The sequence below is a fragment of the Phascolarctos cinereus genome, unplaced genomic scaffold, assembly GCF_003287225.1.
Source record: "Phascolarctos cinereus isolate Bilbo 61053 unplaced genomic scaffold, phaCin_HiC Scaffold_4;HRSCAF=312, whole genome shotgun sequence".
NCBI lineage: Eukaryota > Metazoa > Chordata > Mammalia > Diprotodontia > Phascolarctidae > Phascolarctos > Phascolarctos cinereus.
The window spans coordinates 598567562-598593306 of NW_027555847.1; the positions used below are offsets into that span (position 1 = coordinate 598567562).

Genomic DNA, 25745 nt, shown 5'->3' on the forward strand with positions numbered 1-25745 from the left:
ATATGGTGTATACTATGAATTTCTTCTTCAACTGCCTATCTCATGTTATAATAAAGGAAATCACAGAATCATAGATTATAAGGCAAAAATCAATTTTTTAAAAATTAACGTCTTGGGGCAGCTAAGTGGTGCGTAGTGGATAGAACACCAGCCATGGAGTAAGGAAGATCTGAGTTTTCAAATCCAGCCTCAGACACTTACTAGCTGCATTACCATGGCAAGTCACTTAACCTCAACTTCGTCCAAAATAAAAATAATAACAATAATCTTATAAAACCAAATATTGTTAGATCAAATAAAATTATTTGAGAATCAGAATAACTGGTATTTATAACAGCCAATAGTACTCAAATAGTGTGATTATAATAACCTCAGATTTTAAATTCAGATGAGGGTTTCATTTTTTTTAAAAGGAATTTATTTCCTTAGAGGATGTAAAATTCTTTAATGCTTTTGAACTTCACTGGTGATCCAATAATATTCTATTCTATTCAAAGTTTTTTTAGAGTAAAGGAAGTCTTCCACTGGAAAATTTCATTTTAAAGGACCTCTACACATTAATAGATTCAGTTATACTGCCGATCAAATGAAACATGTCCTTTATGTATATAGTGATGCACTGTATCTCTCATTACAACCTTTCAGATGACTTTCAGATGACTGTTATAATATCCCCCCCCCTTATCTCCTCACAGTGCGCAACAAGAGCTCAATAAATGTTATTGCTCTCTAGAAAGGAACAAATGAAAAAGCTCCTCTCTCTGAGGAGCTTACTTCCTCTTGAGGAAGCCAACATGTATACAGATAAGCATGGTTGGGAAGGGAAATGAAGTAAGCCAATAAAAGTCCAGTTCATCAATATAAGAAATTACCAAATTAACTTTTATTTTATTTTTTTTGGCTAGGCAATGGGGTTAAGTGACTTGCCCAGGCTCACACAGCTAGTAAGCGTCAATTGTCTGGTCTGAGACCACATTTGAACTCAGGTCCTCCTGACTCCAGGGCTGGTGCTCTATCCACTATGCCACCTAGCTGCCCCCAAATTCACTTTTTAACTCAGGATCATGTATTCTATCCTCAGTAAAAATAAGAAAAAATTTCTAAGTATGTGAATTTGTGTACATTTTCTCATATGCTACTTTGTATGTTGTTATTTCATGTTTTCATGCTTGTAATGCTCTCTCTCTTCAACTATTTCTTATGGAACCCCTATCTCCATTTAAAGCTCAGTTCATGCCATCTTCAACAAGAGGCTTTTCTGGTATTTCCATGTGATCACCCATGACAGTCTAAAAAATTGCTTGTAGTTATTTTGTACGATTCTCAAATCTACCTTTTCCTGCTCCAATCTCTTTGCTGACCTCCAATCTCACATCTTCAACTATCTTTTAGACACACCTGCAAGTCCAGCAGACATCTTAAACTCAGTATGTCCAAATCAGAACTCATTATCTTTCCTATCAAAACCCTCCCCATTTTCTACCCTCCCTATTACTGTAGAAGACACCACCATCCTCCCAGGCCCTCAGACTCACAAACTAGAATTCATCCTGGACTCCTTACTATCTCTCAACCCTCCTGATATCCAAGCTGCTGCCAAGGCCTGCCAATTTCACCTTTGTAATATTTCTTGAATATGTCCCCTTCTCAACTCTGACACTGCTACCACTCTGGTATAGGCCCTCATTACCTCATGCCTGGATTACTGTAATAGTCTGCTGGTGGGTCTGCTTGCCTCATTTCTCTCTCCACTCCAACTCATCCTCCATTCAGCCACTAAATTGATTTTCCTAAAGCACAGGTCCTATTATGTCAACACTCTCCTCAGTAAATTCCAGTGGCTTCCTATTGCTTCTAGGAATACATACAAAATGTTCTGTGTCAGCATTCAAAGCCCTTCATAACTTAGCCCACTCCTACCTTTCCAGTCTTCTCATACCTTACTCCCTAATATGTACACTCTGATACAGTGACACTTGTTTCCTGGCTGTTCCACAAACAAGACACACCAACTCTCAGCTCTGGGCATTTTCTCTGGCTGTCCTTCATGCCTGGAATACTCTTCCTTCTCCCAACTACTAACATCCCTGACTTCCTGTAAGCCCCAATTAAAATCCCACCTTCTACAGGGAGCCTTCTCCAATGCCTCTTAATTCCAGTGCCTTCCATTAATTATTTCTAATTTATCCTATATGTAGCTCACTTCGTATGTATTTGCTGGCATGTTGTCTCCCTCATTAGATAGTAAGCTCCTTGTGGGCAGGGACTGTCTTCTGCCTGTTTTTCAATCCTCATCACTTAGCGCTATGCCTGGCACACAGCAGACACTTAATAAACGTTTACCGATATTTATCGATGAACATGTTCTCCTATCCTTTCCCCCAACAGGATGTAAGCTTCTTCAGAAAGGGACTTCTCTTTTTTGTCTCTGTATATGTATACTTAGCACTTATCATAACATAGTACCTGGGACTCAGGCAATAAGCATTTATCAAGCCCTTATTTCTATGCACTAGGTACTATGCTAAGTGCTAGGGATACAAAGAAAGGCAAAAATAGTCTCTGCTCTTAAGGAGCCTATATTCTAATAGGTGAAAACATTATATACATAAATGTAAGGTAGTTAGAAAGTGGCATTAGAGGGGAAGGCACTATTATTTGGGAGGATCAGGAAAAGCCAGCTCTAAGAAGTGGGGCTTGGGTTGAATCTTCAATGAAGCCAGAACTTCTTAAAGGCAAATACGAGGAGGAAGATAATTCTATGCATAGAGCACAACCAGGACAAAGACACAGAAATGGGAAATGAAGTGTCATGTGTGCAGAACAGCAAGCAGGTCAGTGTGGTTGGACTGTGTACATGGAGAGGAGTAATGTGTAGGGAAAAAAATAAGAAATTTTGCGTAATGCGTATGCTAAAATCAGAAGGCGCCAGATTGGAAAGGCTTTAAATGTCAAACAGAAGAGTTTATATTTGATCCCAGACATAGGAGGGAGCCACTGGATTTTTACTGAGTAAATGTGAGGAGGTGGGGTGGGGGGAGGGAGTCAAACTTAAATTTCAGGAAAATCACTTTGGCAGCTGAATGGAGGATGGATTGGAGTAGGGAAGTGATTTGAAGGCAGGTGTACAATTAGAAGGCTGTTGGAAGAGTCTAGACAAGAGTTTATTATAAAGGTTAGAACTAGAATGGTGGTTGTTCGAGTGAAGAGAATATTTGTGAGATATGTTGTTGAGAAAGAAATAAATGACAAATGACAATATGTGAAGTAAGACACAGGGATTGAGGAGACTGAGGTTACAAACCTGGGTGACTTGGAAATATACCAGTGCGTGATAGTAATAGGGTAGTTTGGAAGAGGTGAGCATTGGGGGAAGGGGGGAGGAAAGGAAGATAAGTTCTATCTTGGATACGTTGACTTTGAGATATCTATTTTGAAATATCTAATACACAATTGATGATGGGCAGTCAGGATTGAAGCTCTAGAGAGAGAGAGTAGGGCTAGATAAGACGATTTAGGATTTATCTGCATAGATATAACAAATGAACCTATGGAAGCTGATTAGATCTATGGTTGAGAAATTACAGACAAAAAAGAGAATAGCAAGAAGGACGGGGAACTAGGAGACATTCACTGTTAGGAGGAGTGACAAAGATGGAGATAAAGCAAAGAAGGAACAGTGAGACAGTAGAAGGGCAAGTGATCACAAAAACCCAGAGGGAAAGTATCCAAGAGGAGAAGATGGTCTACAGTGTAAAAGGCTGCAGAGAGGTCTAGAAGGATGATAATTAGAAAAGGTCATTTGATCTGGCAATTAAGAGATCATTAGTAACTTTGGAGAGAGCAATTTTAGTTGAATGCTATGGTTAGAAGATAGGCTGCAAAAAGTTAAGAAGTCAACAAAGGTAGAAGTAGAAGAATCTAGTATAGCTTTTTTTTCAAGAAGTTTAGCTGAGAAAGGGACAAGAGATGTAGGATAATCTCTGGCAAAGGATATTTTAAGATGGAGAGACTTGGGTGTGCTTATAGGCAGCAAGGATGCAATCAATAGAGAGAAACTGAAGATTAAAGAGAGTAGGAATAATGACAGGTGCAATCTGCTGTAGAAGACAGAGAGATGGGGTGGTATGAAAGGGTTGGAGTAAAGGAAGGAGTGGAGAATAATGTCAGAGGTATCTGAGATGAGGAGGGGAGAAGCTCTTGGAAAATGGTTTAAATATTTTCAGTAATTTACATGGCTGTAACACATAACCAGTGAGGAACTCTAATAAAGAAGAGAAATAAAGGATGAAATCCAGGAACAGATAAAATGGGTTGGTCATATGGCAAGGGTTAAGAAAGACTGACTGACAGATGGTCAGAGTACTTCACTGGTATCCTTGTAATGTCAAAAGGAAGCAAGGAAGTCCTCTAGTATGTTGGATATACCCCCTCATAGCAAATTTTGGGAGATCATGGATATGCACAGGATGGGCAGGAATGGACGGTTTATAATTTATCTTGCTGGCGAAAACTCCAAAACTGATGAGACACAGATACATATTTTAGATACATGCTTTAAAAAACAGGAAATTCAACAGAGTTGTAACAAGTTAAGTGAATGACGAAATGTGCAGATTTCTTAAAAAAACCATTTTTCTCAGGAAATTAATAATTACAGCAATTTAACTGTCATTTAACTAAGATGGTGTTTAAATTCATAAAGATAATATTTATAATATACTATATACCTAAACATATGTACAAATACATATACACACATATAAAATCTAAAGTTTAGAAAAGCTTACCTTTGGGTCATTTGATTTATTTTTCTGCCTTTAGGCAGAACTATACTTAAGCTAAAACTTTGGAGAATATAACCTCTTTTTTTCAAGACCTCAGGAAAAAAATTCTACTACCAAAAATAGGAACTATTCAAATATTTAACTGCCATCAAAGTAATGAATTTCTTCCCCGTATCTTACCCAAGTCCTTCAGTTGCAATTTAAGCATATTTTATTTCTTTCCTTTTTTTTCCTATTCTCAGTGGAGATGCAGAATAGCTAGTCACTATCTGGGTAACAGTCTGTCATAATGAAGACCACTATTAAATCAATTCCCAATCTTCTCTAGGTTGAATAGGTCCAATTTCATTAACTTTCCTTTATAAATCTTATTTTCAATCCCTTTATTCATTTTTTGGCCTTATTCTGAATCTTTTCCAAGCTTCTGACATTCCTCTTCAATTGTGAAGCTCCGAACTAGACAGTCATAATCCCGTTCTTCATTCTAGTATTGTGAATGGTTCATGGTATGAACAAAACATACCATGTTTGTTCATTTGATTTAGTTTTCCTTGATCTAAGAGATCTATCAGGACCAAAGGACAGCTCTACATAACATCCTGTCTGGCAATAATCTTTGGATTTACATAACCATGTAAGTTAGGAAAGGGGTTTAATTTTTTTTTTAAGTTAAAGTTTAGAATTTATTTGGCTATAGATTTTATTTAAAACTTTTTTTCCATTAATTTGGGAGGAAGATTACATATACATCAATTTAATTATACTATGACAGAAAATTATATAATATTTTAGGATCTCAATATAGTGGTAAAGTAATTCATAAAGCCCTGAAATAATCTTCAGTGACAATCACAAACTTTATATACAGCTATGTAGTAGGAAATATAATAAAAACACTTTACAAACAAGTAGAAGAACAGGCTAGAGCTATTCTGAATATGGTCCTTGGAAAGGATATGGCCTGGGATAGGAGGTTATCATAAGGCAGAATAAATCAAAGGGCCTTTTCATATCCCTGGTCAATGCATAGGTTATACTCAATGACTTCCACAGATTTCCCCTCTGGCAGAGGTGAAACCAGTTGGCTACATTTCTCTCTTGGGAGTAGCGAGCCCATTAGCCTGAATTCAAAGCGGGTGGAAGCTACAAAAAGAACCTATTAAAATATTTGATCTTATGATTGTGAAAGAAAAATAAAAAAGGTTACATGAGACAGCACTCCAAACATACAAAAAAGGCTGTCTTTAGATAATGAGGCATTTCCATTAATTTTTCTAGTCCAATAGCAATTCATTATTTATAATTTTTTTTTTGGTGGGGAGTGGGGGGAGTGAGGAGGCACTTAAATTTTTCATGTGTTCTTGACATTATTTCCTTAAGCAACACCCTAACTTTTGAGGCTTCCTTTCCTTTTATATTTTCTTCCCTAAACTAACCTCTCCTAAAATTAACTTTTCTTGACTTTTTTCTTATTCTTGGAATCTTGAAGTCACTTTCCTCAAGACTGTCTTCCACATTTAGATTTATACTACTAGAACATTATCCAAAAGAGAACACAGAAGGAGGAAAAGGTCCTTTATATAAAAAAAATTATTTATAGCAGCTCTTTTAGTGGTACTGAAAAAATGTGGAAGCTAAGAGACTGTTTAACAACTGAGGAATGGCTGAAGAAATTGTGATATATGAATGTGATGAAATACCACTGGGCTATAAGAAATATGGAAATAGATCATTTCAAAAAGAGTTGGAAAGACTTATACAAACTGATGCAGAGTGAGCAAAACCAAAACAATTTATACTGTCAATAAAATAAGCAGAACCAAAATATCTTACAATGACAACAGCAATATAAAAGCAAATAATTTTGCAAGGTGTAAGAACTACGGCCAATACAATGACCATTCATGCTATTCATTACAGAGAAGTGATGAATGTAGGGTGAAGGATCACTCTCTCTCTCTCTCTCTCACACACACACACACACACACATACACACACACACACACACAAAACGCATGAATGCATGCACACTTTTTGTATACTACCACTAGGGGGATTTATTGTTTTTCTTGATTATGCACATTTGTTAAAAGATATGTGTTTTTCCTTTTTTCCTTTTCTTTTTTTTTTCCAATGAGGTAGTGGAGAGGTGGTTGGGGGAGAGAAAGACAATAGATTTCTTTTGATTAAAAAAACAGACTTGTAGGATGCTACAGATATGAAATGTTCCATACACTTTCAGATGAGGTCTGCATATTATTAGTTTTACTTGTTTTACTTTTGTTACAAGAGACCTTTCATGAAGTGGAAACAATTCACAAACATATGTCATATAAAAACCAAATACAGCAATAAAACTGAAACAAAAAAGGGGAGGGGGGGGAGATTCATATAGTGCCTTGCAAGTAGTGGCCCTTTCAATCTGTATTAAATTGAATGTTTATTTATTGAAAGAAAAATGAAAACATTATCTCATAAACTGGCTAATTCAGTTGGTTGGGAGCCTGTAACGAGACCAAATAAACCCAATGTTGATGAATCATTTTACAATTCTGTAGCCAAAGATGACAATCTCTTGTCTCCTACAAGCACCTTACGTATGAGTCTCTGTGGCCACAAGAGAACTAGAGGAGTCTGGATAACTGAATAAAAACTTATCACCAAAATAATTTCCTATATTTAATGCATGCACTAATGGAGGTAGGTCAGAAGCACTATCTTTTTGTATAAAGGGCAAGTCACATTATCAGTGTTAGATGAATAAAAATGACTGGAGTACTGCTGTATATAATTTTAAAAGTAAAAGTAACCAATTCTGTAACATTATTAAATGTTGAGCAGAAAAATTTGGTAATGAAATGTACAATAAAAGTTACATACTAATATGACAAAGCATCAAAATTACCTTATAGTAATGATTTCTCCTGGGTTTGCACGTATATACCAGCTGCAGTTGATTCTGGTAGGATATTCAAAAGGCCACCCTGGGCTTGTGATTATACCACTTGGTCCTCTAATTTGTTCTGGAGTCTCTCCACAAGCTGAAAAATATTGAAAACAGTCATAATTGATTATATTTTAAAACTATTTAAGTGACCAGAATTCATATTTTTTAAATCTTCAGACATCAAACTGTGACCAAACAACAATCCTGAAAAATCCATTTTTCAAAAAATTATAAAATCTTAGAACCTGAAATGACAGACATTACTTAGTTCAAGCCCTGACTGATCTTTGACATAAGGCAACCAACACCTATTGTGATAGGAAATGCATGCTATAACAAGTCAACCTATTCCATTCTGGAATGATTGTCAGGAAATTGTACCTTACCCTAAGATGAAATCTGCCTCTTTATAATTTCCATCTTCTAGTCCTTGTTCTCCATTTTGGAACCATTCACAACTTCTATCTGAGATCCCTTCAAATATATGAAACCAGTTAACAACTTAATTCTCTTGCCCAGACCAAGCAGGTTTGGTTCCTTCAATTAACCATCCATGCCATGGTTTCTATTCCCTCATCATTTTTGCTGCCTTTCCCTGGCCAAGGTTCAATTTGTCAATAACCCTCCTAAAATGTGGGACCAAGAAATGTGAGACCAAGAACTGAACATTGTATTTCAGATGTAGTTTCTAGTATTACAGAATACAGAGAGTTTATCACCTCCCTTGTTCGGGACACTATTTTTACGTAAACTGACACTGCATTAACCTTTTTTTCTGAGGCAGATACGTAACAATGGTGATTAATATAGATGACAAAATACAGAGAAGCAAGGAAAAACTTAAAGTGAGGTAAAGTATAAGCATAAGCATAAAAACAATATACATACTCAGTACAATACAAATGGAAAGAACCATCACAAAGAGAGAGAGAGAAACCAAAAGTTTTTAAATTGCAAATAATCTTTGTACCAAGAAAGAGACTTAGAAGACACTTCCTTCTGCTTCTTTAAAGAGAATGGCATCCATAGTCATGGGACACTGCATATAGTGTCAGATTTCTTTTTTTTTTAATGTGTTGATTTTGTTTTAATGAATTTTTCTCCTGTTATTTTTTTCTTTTAAAAAGAAATTTTCTGTGTTATAACAGATGGCTCTCTGAGAGGGAAAAAATGAAGAATAAAGGGGAAAATCTTGGTGATAAAAGACCAAGATATCCATAACAATCATTGCAAAAAACTGTATTGCTTAAATTTTTGTGTATATATGATCTAATCCAGATGCTCTTTCAGTCTTTGTTTTCTTTAGTACCAATTCTATATCCTTATACAGTCCACCTTGGTCTGTGATGTTAGAATCATATATGACATTGGAACAATGTGTTTATTATGGAAAACCATGCTTTTTGGGTGTCATCCTTAAATGTCCTCAGGATGAATGTGCTTAGACACGCCTTACTCTAAAGATTTCTGTAAAATAGTTTTTTCCTCTCCAATGCTACTTGTTGTTTTATGAGGTTATACTCTTCTTAATCTTATAGCATCTGACTCCAAAGATTTTACAAATGAGTTTATATTCTAAACTGGTGCTATTCTTGACTGTCATAGCTCTCTGCATGGAAAGAAGATCAAGTATCCTCTTGCTAAAACATTTCCTAGGCTCTTTTGTCCTCCTTGAGGAGACAGATTTATATTAGTTAAACAGTCAGTGTAATGTCTGCTGTTCTACCAATTTTTAAGTTGCCAACAGATTGCTGAAATAAAAGGTTGGAGATATTCCATGCTATCTCTTCTCATTTTGAATATTTTCAATTTGGTATTGACTTTTATCTTTGCCAATGTTATTAGAATTGTAGTCGCTCACAGACAGATCCCAGGCCAGGAAAGCAGTGATCACACCTCTTCTTAGATCATGCCACTTTGAGAGCTTGCAGCTCCCTGCCCTGCAAGAGCCCTGAAAAGAGCAGCTCGAAAAACCTGAAGCTTAGGACAGTGTCCCCTCTCCCCTTGGAGAAGAGTTAAACTTTAACATAAAGTTAAAAGTAAAAAAAAAAAGTTGGAAAAACATGAAAAAACAAAAACAAAAAAAAGAACCTGACAACAGAAAACTACTGTGGTGACAGGGAAAATCAAAACATAAACTCAGAAGAAGACAATGAAATCAAAGCAGCTATGTATACAAAACCTCAAAGAAAAATATGAACTGGTCTCTGGAACAGATCAAAAAGGATTTAAAAAATCAAATAAGTAAGGAAAAAAATTGGGAAAAGAAATGAGAATGAAGCAAGAAAATCATGAAAAATAATGTCTTAAAAACCAAGCTAAGTCAAATTGTAAAAGAGGTACAAAAATCAACTGGAGGGAAAAACTCCTTAAAAAGGAGAACTAGCTAAATAGAAAAAGACGTACAAAAATTCACTGAAGAAATTACTTTCTTAAAAATTAGAATTGGGCAAGTAGAAGCTAATGATTCCATGAGACACCAGGAAACAATAAAACAAAATCAAAAGAATGAAAAAATAGAAAAAAATGCAAAAAATCTCATATGAAAAATAGATCCAGGTGAGATAATTTAAGAATTATTGGACTACCCACAAGCCATGATAAAAAAGAAGATCCTAGACATCATTTTTCAAAAAGTCATCAAGGAAAACTGCCTTGATATCCTAGAACAAGTGGGCAAAATAGAAATTGAAAGATTCCACCAATCACTTCTTGAAAGAAATCCTAAAATGAAAACTCTGAGGATGATTATAGCCAAATTACAGAGCGCCCAGGTTAAGGAGAAAATATTGCAAGCAGCCAGAAAGAAACAATTAAAATATCTACCATGGAGCCACAGACAGGATAACATAAGACTTAGTAGATTCTACATGAAAGAATCAAAGGGCTTGGAATATGATATTCCAGCGGAGAAAGCAACTAGAATTACAACCAAGAATGATATAGCCAGCAAAAGTGAGTATAACCCTTAAGGAGAAAAAACAGAAACTTAATGAAATTGAGGATTTTAAAACATTCCTGATGAAAACCAGAACTGAACAGAATATATGACTTTCAAATACAAAACTCAAGAAAAGCATAAAAAGGTAAACAGGAAAGAGAAGAGAAAGCATAAGGGATTCAGTAAGGTTAAACTGTTTACATTCCTACATGGGAAAATGATAATTGTAACTCCTAAGAACTTTAACATTATTAGGGCAGTTAGAAAGAGTATACACAGAGGGGATAGGTGTGAGTTGAATATGAGGGGATGATTTAAAAAATAATAAAATTAAAGGATGAAAAAGAGGGATGCATTGGGAAAAGGGGGAAAGGATAAGTAGAATGGGCTAAGACGAAAAACAAATCACCAGTATCAAAATGAAAAGGGTGAATTTGCCACTAATGAAGATGAAATTAAAGCAATTACTAGGAGCTATTTTGCCCAATTATCTGCCAAGAAATCTAACAATCTAAATGAAATGGATAAATATTTACATAAATATAAATTGTCCAGATTAACAGAAAAAGAAATAGAATACTTAAATAAACATATCTTAGAAAAAGAAATTGAACAAGTCATCAATGAGCTCTTTAAGAAAAAATCCCCAAGGCCAGATCAATTCACAAGTGAATTCTACTAAACATTTAATTCTAACACTATTAAGAAGAGGCAGCTACGTGGCACAGCAGATGGAGCACCGGCCCTGAAGTCAGGAGGACCTGAGTTCAAATCCGGCCTTAGACCAAACAGTTGATACTTGTGTGACCCTGGGCAAGTCACTTAACCCCAACTGCCTAAAAAAAACCCAAAAAAACAAAACCAACACTATTAAGAAGTCCTACCAAATTCCTTTCACAACACTAATATGGTGCTGATACCTAAATAAGAAACAGCAAAAACAGAGAAAGAAAACTATATGTAACAATTTCCTAATACAAAAACAAAATGTTTTTTAAATAAAATAATATCAAGCAGATGAAGCAATATAGCACAAGGATCATAAAACCAGGAATGCAGGGGTAATTCCATATTTGGAAAACTATCAGTATAACTGACTATATTAATAACAAAAAAAATCCAACAAAAATCATGTGAATATCTCAATAGAAGCAGAAAAGCATCTGATGAAATATAACACTCACTTCATATTAAGGACAATAGAAATCATAGGAATAAATGAAGCTTTCCTTAAAACAGTAAGTAATATCTGTCTAAAATCTTCAGCACTATCTCTAATAGGGTTAAATTAGAAGCCTTCCCAATAAGATCAGGGTTCGTGAAGCAAGGATGCCTATTATCATCACTATTATTCAAAATTATACTAGAAATACACTATAACAACAAGAAAAGAAAAAGAAATTGAAAGAATTACAATAGGTAATGAGGAAACAAAACAATCTCTCTTTGAAGATTACATGATTGTATACTTGGAGAATCCTAAAGAATCAACTAAAAAAAACTAGTTGAAATAATTAACAACTTTAACAAAGTGGCAGGATATAAAATAAACCCATATAACTCATCAGCATTTCTATATATTACCAACAAAGTACAGCAGCAAGAGATAGAGAAATTCCATTTAAAATCACTGTAGACAACATACAATACTTGGGAGTCCACCTGCCAAGACAAACCCAGGAACTATATGAACACAATTACACAATACTTTTCACACTAATAAAATAAGATCTAAACAACTGGAAAAATATTAATGGTTTACAGATAGGCCAAGCAAATATAATGGAAATGATAATTCTACCTAAGTTAATTTACTTATTCAGTGCCATACCAATCAATCTACCAAAAAAAAAATTACAGAACTAGAAAAAGTAACAAAATTTATCTGGAAGAACAAAAGATCAAGAATATCAAGGAAACCAATGAAAAAAAAATTGTGAAGGAAGGCAGCCTCGCAGTACCAGATTTCAAACTATATTACAAAGTGGTAATCATCAAAACAATCTGGTACCAAGTAAGAAATAGAGTGGTGGGTCAGTGGAATAGATTAGGTACATAAAACAATAGTTAATAGCCACAGTAGTCTAGTGTTTGATAAAGTCAAAGATCCAAGCTTCTGAGACAAGAGCTCACTATTTGATAAAAACTGTTAGGAAAATATGAAAGCAGGGTGGCAGAAACTAGTTATAGACCAACATCTTATACCACATGCCAAAATAATGTCAAAATGGGTGCATGATATAGACACAAAAGGCGGTATCATTAAGTAAATGAGGGGAGCATGGAACAGTTTACCTGTCAGATCTATGAATAAGGGAAGAATTTATGACCAAACAAAAGATAAAAGAGTATTACAGGATATAAAATGGATAATTTTGATTACAGTGAACTAAAAAGATTTTGTACAAACAAAATGAATGCAGCCAAGATTAGAAGGAAAATAGAAAACTGGAGAAAAAATTTACAGGAAGTTTTCTTTGATAAAGTCTTCATTTCTCAAATATATAGAGAACTGAGTCAAAAGTACAAGAATAAAAGTCATTCCCCCAATTGATAAGTGGTCAAAGGATATGAACAGGCAATTTTCTGATAAAAAAAAAATCCAAGCTATCTATAGTCACATGAAAAAATGTTCTAAATCACTACTGATTAGAGAAACACAAATTAAAACAACTCTGAGGTACCATCAGATTGGCTAATATGACAGAAAAGGAAAATGATAGATGTTAAGGGGATGTGGGAAAATTGAGACACTAATGCACTGTTGGTGGAGTTGTGAACTGATCCAACCATTTAGGAGAGCAATTTGGAACTATAACTAAAGGGCTATAAAACTGTGCATATCCTTTGACTCAGCAATACTTTTACGAAGTCTTTACTAAGATTCTTTTTCTTGGGTTTGCTTTTTCTTCCTGTGCCTTTTTTTTTTTTTTAAATTCACATCCTCTTTATTTGTAGGCTCTCGGAACACATGGAGCAGAAGTAGAGCAATGAATGCAATGAACATGTCTCAGGCACTGTCTGACTGGGCCTTCTCCTCGGGAGCTGCTGTCCCTGGCCGTAGATCAGTCCCCGTGGCCTGAGTTCACGCCTGGTGCCAGCAGCTATTCCTCCTCAAACTTGTGCTTAATGTGCTTTCACAGTTTCCCTTGTTTGATGCCGTCGTAGATGGCGCACTAGAAGAACAAGATGCCCATGATGATGGTGAGCGCAAAGGTGGATGTCCTGCAGAAAAAGATTGAGTACACTTGCCCAAGTATCGACGGGCACGCCATCTTTCAACATCCTGGCCTTGCCCGCCCCTTTGCCTTTTTCTAAGAAGGTTTTTATTTCCTTTCTGTCTGTCTTGAAGGGGGGTTTTTGGGGTTTTTTTAATGGCTATTTAATCCTTCTTTATTATTTTGTGAGGTGCATGGTGTGTTCAAGAGAACTAGCACCTCCGGTTTGAGGGTTTGCCAAGCCCAAAAGGGCTCCTTATTCCCCTTCGGTGTCTACTTGATTCATTGAATTCTTACCTGTGGCTCCAAGAAACTGTAGCATGCTAGCATGCACAGCAGCCATACCTTGGTAAACTGTCTCATCAGATAAGCTAAATAAGGTTGAGGGTAACTGACAGGCCTCAAACCCATTGACGAGTTAGGGAGATGAGAACAATTTGTTGCAACAACCATGAAGATAGCTGAAAAAGGCGCTGTGAAGTGCTTAGGGCCTGGTCAGACATCAAAGATGCCAAGGTCATCCACTGCATTCCTGAGCCACATCCAGAGGTCTTGACTTTTGGTCCTACCGGTGGACTTTGATAATTTAGGAAGAGAGAGTGAGACAGATGACTTTGTGCAACCCTGACTCATTTAAATCCAATTCACACACAAGCTGTCATCCAGTGATGCCACTAGGCCTCTTTAAAAATAAAGGACAAATAAGGGTCTCTTTGTATTTCTTATGGAATTTTAGAAATATCAAGTTCGAACTCCCTCTAACCAACTTCTATGTTAATTCCTTTGTAGGTCTTGTCCCTTTGTCTTTTTTTTTTGTTGTTATGCCTCACCTTTAGAGGCATCCATTTATGAGAGAAGTAATATTAATAGAAGCCTTCCCTCATGGCAGAAATTATCCAATGTCTGAAATGTGTGGTCTAGTTGTACTCTCTGCCCTCACCATAATTATTTTCCTTCCTATATGCTGTGTGACCTTGCCTTAGTCACTACATTTGTGTTTACCTCAGATTCTTCATCTATGAGGATAATAATGTCTCCTAGGGTTGTTGTGAATACAAAATTAGATAATATTTGCTATATCATAGTGCTCTGCAAACCTTAAAGTGTTACATAAATGCTAGCTATTACTATTAGTGTTGTTGTTATTTCATATCTGGGCCCATGTCTCCCCAACCTTCTGGGTATTAGTTGCCCCCAGTAGCTCCCATTTCCCTTCTCCTGCGGCAGGATGTTGTCCACGGAGGCACCAAAATATAGTTTCACAAATACAATGATTCACTCATAAAGGGATGCGGGGCTTCGTCCATGGTTTAGGTCTGTTCCCCTACTATCACTTTTCCTATTTCTTTAAATCCCTGCTTTCATCTTTTTCTTCTTTGTATACTTTTAAAGAGAAATCTCATAATGGTCCCTCTGCTGTTCTTAAAAAATCTGATAGGTCTTTTAAAAAAAAAGTCTTAAGATACAGTCATTTATTTCATTATTTATTCTTTCCTGAGTAGTGGTGGTTATACTTTTCCTGTGTTTCTACTGGGGGGAGTAGTTTCAAGTTGAATGATCCACTCCTGTTTTATATGTGTGTGTATGTATGTATGTATGTATGTATGTATGTATGTATATATGTAGATATATATTTTTATATATATATATATATATGTATGTATACACACACACACATATTGCAGGAGTTATTTCAAATGCCTCTCTTTTGTTAGACATCCACCTTTTTTTTTATTCATGATTATGTTCAGGTTTGCAGAACATGTCATTTTTGGGTTACAAAGGCACAACTGATGATCAACTGTAGCACGAGGGAGAATTATTCACAGCTGTAGTGGACAAAAGGGTATAATTTCTTTCTATAGTACCAAAAGGATTTCACCCTTACAAAGTACTCTCATGTATTCAAAACAGAAAGCATGAAAACATTACGTAAGAATCTGGTTTTATGAACCATGTAATTGCCAAAAGGTAATCACAACATTATCCTTAACATAACTTAAATTTCCCCTCATAATATTTTCTCAAATAATTTTCAACATTATCATTATATTAATTGTTATTATTATATTAATTCCCACGATCTCATCACAAAAACTTAATAAAAACTACATCTTTACAATTCAACTATCTCTTCTTTTTCCTTCATTATTATCTCCCACTAGGAACTATGAAAGGTCTTAGGTAGAAGGGACTTTATACTTCATTTAATCATTTAATAAACTTAAATTGATTTTAAAATAAATTTAAATTTCCTTACTTAATAGATGAGGAAACTGAAGAGCAGAGAGCTGAAATGACATATCCAAGATAACAAAAATATAAAATACTAAAGACAGGATTCAAATGGAGACCCCCTGACCACAAATCCTGTTATCTCCTTGGGCTTCTGCTTTTTCACCTATAAAATGAAAGAGTTGGATTAAATGGCCTGTGACATACCTTTGAGGTCTAGATCTGTGAGTTTATGAATTTTTTTAATGTAGCAGAACAACTAAAATTTTTCCTCTGTGATTTAACTATGGTATAGAAATTGCTAACTTTTAGCATAGGTTTTGAGAAAAATTCTAAGAAAAATAGGAATTTATCAGGTGTTGATCTAAAAAGAACTCCATACCATAACATGAAATTTTGGGTCCTAATTTATTGTAAGCCCTATAGGTGGCACTCTATATTAAGAAATAAAGATACTACTATTTTTATGGAAGCCCAGAAGCACATGGTATGAATATTTTATTTCCATAATACTGTACAAGGATAAGACACAATGGTAAGTGGGATGACAATTCTAAGACTCACTTTTTTTTTTACTTGAATCATCTATAAACTACATTTTCCAAAATAAATGTTTTCACAACTACACTTTAAAATGCTACGAATTCAAGTTTCAAGATAAAAATTGCAGTGTTCTAAAGTTTGTCTTTCATCACATATTAATACATAAATTAACTTAATTTTGCTTATTTGTAACATGACTGAGTCTAGAATTTTGTTCTAGATTTAATCAAAGATTTTTAGCTAACAAATTACATGTGTACAATATACATGATACAGAGTTAATAAAAATATAATAATGGTGTGTGTAACAAAATCACACACCATTCTTTAAAATCAAAGAAGCCAAGTGTAACAATAAAAATCATTTTCCTTTTTTTCAGAGGGTGAAGCAGATTGGACCTACTTACCTATATCAATTTAATTCATTAACTGTATTAATGATCCTCATGAATTGGGATTAGTGAAATTATAAGGAAAATACACAAAATTTTATTTAACTGGAGGAAGAGTCGGTTTTGGGTTATATGCAAGGACATGACTATGGATATCTATCTAAAAATGTGTCTCACCATTTATAAATATACTACTATCAATCAGAGGCCATCTAGCTCAACTCCCTCCTTTTACAGACAAGGAAACAGAGTGCCAGAGAGCTTAAGTGACTTATTCAAGGTGACACAGGTAGAAAATATCAGAGTTGGGCTCTGACTCCAAAGTCAGTCTTCTTTCTATTGTACAATGCTGCCATATTTAAGTGAGAAGTTTGCTCAAAGGTATTTGCCACTTCCACGAAGAATGTCCAATAGAGTCCAACTGGAAAAGGATTCCCTGTAGGTGGTGTATTCCTCCAGATGCTATTTGCAGATAGCATTAGCTTGATTGTATAAAGAACAAAAACACTATGGAGTCTTGAAATTTATAGCCACTCAAAAGATTTTAGCCTGACAACTTATACAAGAAGAATTAAGTAGAAGAAGAATGTGTATTGTTCTGACTGGATTATGTAGTTGGATGTAAAGTCCCTTGAGCTGGTCTCTCAATACATATATATCTTGTTGGGCAGACAATGTAAATCAACAACAAGCTGGACCCAGAAACAAATAAAAGAGATCAGGCTGAAGTGCATTTGGGAAACTACAGAGAGCTTTTCCTGATCATTAGTTTGTACCTAAAACAGAAAGCCTTATTTTTAACACCAATAATCTTATGGGGAAAGTCAGCATTATACAGGGGATAGATGGATGAATTTTGCAATCAGGAAATCCTGCCAATGCTTATTATCTACGTGATCATAGGCAAGTCACTCAACTTCATTTTTTTTCTTTTGGTAAGGCAATCGGGGTTAAGTGACTTGCCCAGGGTCACACAGCTAGTAAGTGTCAAGTGTCTGAGGCCAGATTTGAACTCAGGTCCTCCTGACTCAAAGATTGGTGCTCTATCCACTGTGCCACCTAGCTGCCCTGAGCAATTTTTTTATGACAAGAAGTTATTGATGGATTGTAATCATCATTGGTGAAGAAATTCGCATATTGGGATTTCCCAAACCCAATGAACGTCTATAAGGTGTTATACTAATATAATATAACCTACAGCCATAGAACATAAAATGCCCAATATCTGAAAAAAGCAAAACTGCAGGTTACCCAAAGGGTAATGAAAAGACACACAATGTTTGCAAATTACCAATGACACAGTATATGTAAGGAGTTGCGAAAATGACATCAAAGAGACTTTTACCTGGAAAAGGATTGCAGCCAATGATAAGGAAAGGACAGCTTGCCAGTATACTACATTGGTACCTACAAGAAAGCTCCAGAATGTTCAGTGGACCAATAGATAATTTACACTGGGAAACAGGCCCAAGTCTCACTGAATAAAAAAGACATAGATGGATTGTACAGGACACCTTCAGTGAAGATCACTGAGAACACAGATCCAATAAAGTATTCAGTGAAAAGGCATACTAAGTTTGCCTCTTTAAAAATTCAAGGGTAGATCATCTACTTTTAATATTCTGAGATTTGTTTAATAAAGTTCATGTTTACTTTTAGCCATTGCTACTAGGGATTTGTCTTTCCAAACTGAAAAGTCCCAGTCTTCATATGATAGCCTCTCTATCTTCTTTATCATTTTATATGCCCTTCTCTGGAAGGGCTTTGCATACAGTAAGTGCTCAATATTTAGTAGTGTAATAAAATTTAGACCTTTCTACGATGCACTATTTTGCTGGAATTTTTTTTGGCTAAAAGTGCACATATAATGGGAGCTCTAAACTATTAACACCTTTTATATGGGTTGCTATACATAGATCTTTGCTATAATCAACACGTTTTAAAATGCTTATGTACATTTATACATCACTATATACTTTACATACATTCTTTTATTTTGGACTCTGAACAACTCTGCAAGGTAAGTAGTATAATCTAACAACTTTATGAGATAGATATTATATTTTATAAATGAAGAAACAATAGCTCAAAGAGGTACTAGGATTTGTTCAAAGTTACATAGCTAATAGCTAATAACCCAGACTGATTCTAATCCTAGGTTTCTTTTTACTACATAAGTATTCCTCATTATTTGTTCATATAGAAACTCATTTTGGTTTCTCAGTATCATATTCACAGCAAACAAATTGGGATATTAACTAAGTAGAGAAAAGAATACACATTATAAAACACTGTATCTGACATGTCTGAACAAAGCCTTTAACAGGACTATGAAGTTTTACATTTATATACTTTGCATTCTATACATGATGAATGGAATTAAAATATGACAGCGAATGGGGAACGGGAAAAAAGTGTTAAAGGGGAAAAGAAAGAAAATGGAAAATGAGAAAGTTAAAAAAAAGAGAAAAAATAAAGAGATATATATGGTAGGGAAAAGTAGGAGCTATCCTCAGAAACTGCTACCAGTTCTTTTCTGCATCAATGCCTATAGCAATGGAAAGATGGTGATGTCTACATTATCATTCTTCCTCTTTAAATTCCAAATATTTTCTTTCTAGTTGTTTGATATGTATTTAAGAAGTTATGTTAGGATTATAGAATATGGGAGGTAGAAAGAGTTAGAGAGCGTTACAGGGAAATTCCATTGCAGAATAGTTCAGCTATAGAAGTTTATAGCTTCAGCCTTCCCAGTCAGTGGAGTTTTAATTTTGATAGTAAACTGGCAAGTGAGAATTGTTTTGTAAATAGCATATAATGTGATACATTTCAGGATTAAAGAGTGACTATTACATGACTAAGAAATAAAGAAAACAAAATAAAATCCATAAACCCTATATAAGGCTACAGCTACCAGGGGATGGAAACAGTTTTGTTATATGGTGCCCATCACTGTAACCAGGGATAGTTCTAGATGGTAATGATCCTTTAAGATACTACACCAGGGGGGCAGAGAAAGGGCTTTAAGAGCTTCTATCATACCCAAGACACTCAGATGGCTGGGATAATTCCAAGCAGAGAACTGGGGTCAGCGTGTACTCAGTGATGTAGACGGTGATGATGTTTATACAAACATATGAGATTAAATATGATATTTTTAAAGTGCTCTGAAGTCCTATATAAATGTTAGGTATCATTATCATTATAGGATGTGATTCAAGGAGTACTATAAGGACATATTGTTCAACCCTTCTCATCAGTCTGCCTTATTCAAAAAAAGAATAAAAGAAGAAATTTGGGGCCCTGAGGAACTATCTCTTCTAGAAGTCCCCTGTTAAAACACAGGGTTTGTTTTTGTTTTTCTATCTGAGAGTGGTAACACATTAAGTCATTTGTAAGACTACACATTTAAGATGACTAGAGTGAAGCCTCAATTTGTATAGTGAAACAGTCAAGATTAAACCTATATGTAATCCAACATTCAATAAACCCGAAAACATAAATTACATTGAAAAGTCAATCAACAAGCATTTGTTAAATGCTTACTACGTGCCAGTCACTGTACTAAGTGCAAGGAATACAAACAGAAATGTAATATGATCCCTGCTCTCAAGGAGCTTACATTCTAATAAGGGGAGAAAACACATATAGGGGGTTCCAGTTGCAAGTCATAAAGAAAATAATTCTTAGGGCACAGTGGCAAAGCAGGTGGCAATGTACCTTTTAAAATATCTCAATTGATAAAGCCATATCCATTTCTGCTGTTGTATCACTTGACAATGCCAAGGACTTTGCCGGCAAGAACTCCTTTCTAGGCCTTCAAAAACTGAGACTACTGAGGAAGAAGAGTTCTGATTTGGACATGTTGAGTTTAAGATGTCTACTTTGCAATGTCTAAAAGCCATGTCACAGCTCTACTCAATAAACTCCCCTACTCCAATCAACTCCCTATGGCCTCCAGCATAAAATACAAAATCTTGTTTCACATTCAAAGCCCTTTATAACCTAGTTCCATTCTACTTTTCCAATCTTGTTACACTTTGCTCCCTGATGGCATATTCTTCAATCCAGTGACACTGGCACCCTTATTGCCGCAGGAACAAGACACTTCATCTCTCTGCTCCAGGAATTTTCTCTGGCTGCTCCCATGGCTGGAATGCTCTCCCTTAACTCCACTGACTGACTTCCCTGATTTTCTTTCAGTGCCAACTACAATTCTATCTTTTACAGGAAGCCTTTCCCAACCTATATTAATTCTAATGCTTTCTTTCTGTTATGTTCTCTACATATCTGGCTGTAGTATATTGTAAGTTTCCTTAGGACAAGGGCTGTCTTTTGCCTTTTTTGTATCCCCAGTGTTTAACAAGGCGTGGTATATAGTAGGCACTTAAAAAATGTTTATTGATTGTGGGATGTCACTGAACAAAAGTACATATTGATTTGGTATGAAGAAACAAGGTATATTTAATGTCCAAAGATACCCCAGGATCTTAGATTTATATCTGCAAAAGAGCTTACAGGTCATCTAGGTCAAATCCTTCATTTTGCAGAAGAGGAAACTGAGGTTTAGAGAGGTGCTTTATTGTCCCGGGTTAGATTAAGTGATAGCTAGAATATGAACCGAAGTGCTCTGATTTCACTATACTACACTTTTTTTTAAACAAAACTATTCTCCCAGCGATATTATACGGTTATGCATTTTAGAATGCCACCTCTTTTGATGAATCAGAATTATAGGTGATCCAAAGAGTAATGGAGAGATGTATAATGGGTATGAGTAGTTCGCAGCATATTTCTAATTACCAAACATGAACTGGTGTAAGGTCAATACAGTGTTATCCAAGTCTGTGATTTGGTCATTTAGTCACCTTGCTCTCCCAACTTAGTGCAGATTGGACTGAGTAGATAAATTCTGAGGCAAAGAAAGTTAAGTGACTTACCTAGAGTTGTAGAGCTAGTAAATATCAGAGGCAGAATATAAATTTAGGTCTTCCTAACTTCAAGGCCAATACTCTCATTTGCTACATCACACTGCGTCTATTGTAAAGGATATCCTCTAGAAAATGTATGATCCACAATGATCAAATGGTTAGTGAGGATAACAGACAGGCAGCTCAAGGACTCCACTGCTAACTAACCATGAAGTACACTCCTCAGAGCAGGAGTTACTGAAAACATTTTTTGCATTATGGACCCTTTCTGAAGTCTGGTGAACGCTATATAATCTTCTCAGAATGTTTTAAATGCGTAAAATTAATAGGATTACAAAGGAAAAGCTGTTATATTGAAATAGTTATAAAAAATAGTAAGCTAACAAATTCACAGATACCAGGCTAAGAACTCCTGATCTAAAGGAACACCTCCAACAAACTGGGGAGATACTTTGTGAAGAACATATTGAATAAACAGCTATATAAAGTATTTATTAAGTACATACTAAATACCAGGCACCATACTAAGAATACAAACACAAGCCAAAAGAAAGACAGTCCCTGCCCTTAAGGAGTTTACATTTTAAAGTGGGAAGACAGCACTAGCAATTATCTTGCTAAGTTTTTCATGACTGATCTCTCAGAATGCTCCACTGGAAATACCTTCTGACTCAAAGGTCTCTCGCCCTGATTGGATGGTTCCTCCTTGAACCTCTCTTTGAGAAGGGAACCTAGGCCAACCACATCTCAGCCTTCTCTAGGCTGCACTTGGACTTCTACCATGCCACTGTGCCAGTACCTTCTGTTCCTCTTTCCATCTTTCCAGTTTCCTTTTATATGTTGTCTTCCCTCATTAGAATAAAAGCTCCTTGAGAGCAGGGATTGTCTTTCTACTTGTATTTGGATTCCAGTTCAGGAGGAACTACTGTGCTATGTCCTTTTAAAAAATATTATCTCATTCCATCTTCACAAAAACCATGAGAGGTAGGTGCTGTTATTATTTAGCTATCCAGGTTCACAGACTCGGTCTTCTTTGACTCCTCAGTCTCCCTCATTCCACCTATCCAATCAGTTGCTAAGTTTTGTCAGTTCTTCCTCTGCATCTCTTTTAACTGTCCTTTTCTTTCATGAGCCACCAACATCATTCAAGCTTTCATTACCTCTTGCCTAAACTATTATAAAAGGCTTCTAATTGTTTCCCTTACTTCCCAGTCTCTCCCTTCTCCAAATTATCTTCCACACAGCAGTCAAATTGATATTCCTGAGTCACAGGTCTGATCATGTCACACTTTCTGGCTCAAGAAGCTTCAGCATCTCCTACTACTGTCTGCAATACAGTATACAAGTGCTTATCTACCATCAGAGCTCTGCACTATCTGGTTCCTATCTAATTTTCTAGACCAACTTCATTTTACTCATTCTCAAGCCTGTTACTTTCCAGCAAAATGACCTACTGATATTTCCAATATATAATATTCCACCTTCTTCTTTTGTGCCTTTGCACTGGCTATTTGTTCTCCTTCACTTTCACTGCTTAGACTCCCTAGTTCCCTTCAAATCACAGCTCATGTGACATTCCCACAAGGATCCTTTCCTTATCTTCCTACTTCTTAAGTGTTCTCCCTTTCCCTAGAAATTGTATGCATTTCATTTTTACTCATCTGTGTTTGTGTGGTTTTCTCACAGAAATCTAAGTTCTTTGAAGTAAGGGATTATTTAGCTTTGGTCTTTATGATTCTGGTGCTTAGCTCAGGGAGTCACACATAATAGGTGTTTAATAAATACTGAATCAAATGGCAGGTCAGGATAGGTGGAGATAGACTGTAGCACATTAGCAATTATGACTTTCATACAACAAACAGAATAAAAGACATCAAGAACATACATGACTAGAAAAAGAGATGGCCTAGTAACAAAAGAAGAACAAAGAGAAAAGATGGATACATTTGAGTGCTACACTGTAACCATGCAAATTATTAAAAGACAAAGAGGAAAACTTAGAGAATGTTAAATAGATTCACCTTGGTAGACTTATAGTGGATTTAGGACTTATCTTTAAAAAAAGTACAGAATAAGGAGGCTGTGAGGGTGGTTGGGGAATAAACAAACCAATGAAATCACAGTTCTATCAAAATTAAGTATCCTTGAAATATTTTTAAGATATTTTTTAAGAGGCTAAAAAACTGGACTCCTTTGTAAAGTGTTGTTGTCATTCTCTTCCTAGTAATCTCACTGTTGTCTCCTCATAAAACATACAGAATTTGAAAGGAACCATTTAATAGTTAAGCATAAAGTAGAACAGGGTAAGAAATCTGAGTTTACATTCCCCTTATTCTCTAGACTTTTTCCATGGACCATATTATTCAATACTCACTTCCACCCGACCCCCTGACCTTGTTTGATCTCTCAAGACTCAGATGCATACCCCTGTGGAAAGTAGCAAATTTGTAAGCAGATCATTGACTGTTTCGTTTTTGTCAACATTAATACTCTCCTCTTTCAGCACAGATAAATCAAGAGCTGACTATAAGACTTTGTAAGCATTACAGCTTGTTCTTTTTTGTTAGTAAAGATCAGTGATACACAGAAAGAAAAAACTGAGGGTCACATGAAAATAAAAGTAAACTAAATTCATGAGATATATGCAATGTTAGATTTGTCCAGTTTTAAAACTAAAAAACCTGTAACATAAAAATTTATTTAATAAGCACAACAAACATTTCAGAATATATTTTAATTCATAATACAGTGAGTTAAAAGGTGAGAGGAAAGGTAAAGTAAGACAGGCTGAGGAAGAAGTGGGAAGAGAGAAAATATTTTCAGACAAAAACAGAAGGTAGGGAGCAGCAGGATTTCAACAATGAGTAGCCAGTCACAAATACAGGATCTTAACAAAATTTAAAGCAAGAAGGGGTCTTAGAAATTCTTTAGTCCAACACACCATTTTGCAGATGAGGAAAAAAGTAAAAAGAGGTAGAGTAATTACAAGGTTACACAGTAAGTATCAAAGCAGATATCTGAATCTAGTTCTTTTGGATTCTCCATAATGTGCCCTTTCACTACTTCTCCAAGGCAACTGTTCTCATGAATATAGAGACTGTGTCATGCTTATGTTTCTGTCACTGGCAATCAATACGTATGCATGTACTAAGTAAAAATTCTCTTGTTATGGAGAAAGTGAAGTGGCTGGAGGAAAAGACCTCCAGGATTTCCAGAATATCAGGGAATAAAAAATGCACAGTATGGGAAAAAAAGACTCAAAAATAAAACAAGGACTACAGAGATTTTTAAGGATATTAATGGTGGAACATAAAGGTCAAGAGCTTATAAAGTGGAAGAATGTGATAGAAGAGAAAACAGAGAAGAAGAAAGAACTCTTGAGTGTCTGGAGACATAAATCAATCAACAAGCAATTACTGAGGGCTTATTTTGTGGCAGGCACTGTAACTGGCACTAGGGATGCAAAAACATAAGTGAAACAATCATTGACTTCAAGGAGCTTCCATAATAATAAGGGAAGGCAACACATAAATTAAGTATGTACATTACACTACACTACCCCCCCACACACACAGTAATACAAGGAAGAGTTGAGAGGGAATGGACTAATAATGGTGAGGATCAGGAAGGACTTCACATAGAAGGTGGCACTTACACAGAGTCATGAAGGAAAACACGTATTTTAGGAGGCAGAGATGAGGAGGCAGTACTAGTCATGAGAGACAATCACTGCAAAAGCACTGAGATAGAG

General features: G+C 35.6%; 1 protein-coding gene and 1 pseudogene across 2 annotated transcripts in view; both read right to left on the reverse strand.

Moving 5' to 3' along the window:
• LRP12 (LDL receptor related protein 12) overlaps positions 1-25745 on the reverse strand; it is a 122704-nt gene that overhangs the window by 12127 nt on the left and 84832 nt on the right. For both annotated transcript variants that reach the window (XM_020970053.2, XM_020970042.2), the window contains one exon: positions 7693-7828. In XM_020970053.2, coding sequence (XP_020825712.1) covers positions 7693-7828 — 136 coding nt within the window. The remainder of the gene's footprint in view (positions 1-7692; positions 7829-25745) is intronic.
• On the reverse strand, positions 13293-14109 carry LOC110196699 (cytochrome b-c1 complex subunit 9 pseudogene; annotated as a pseudogene).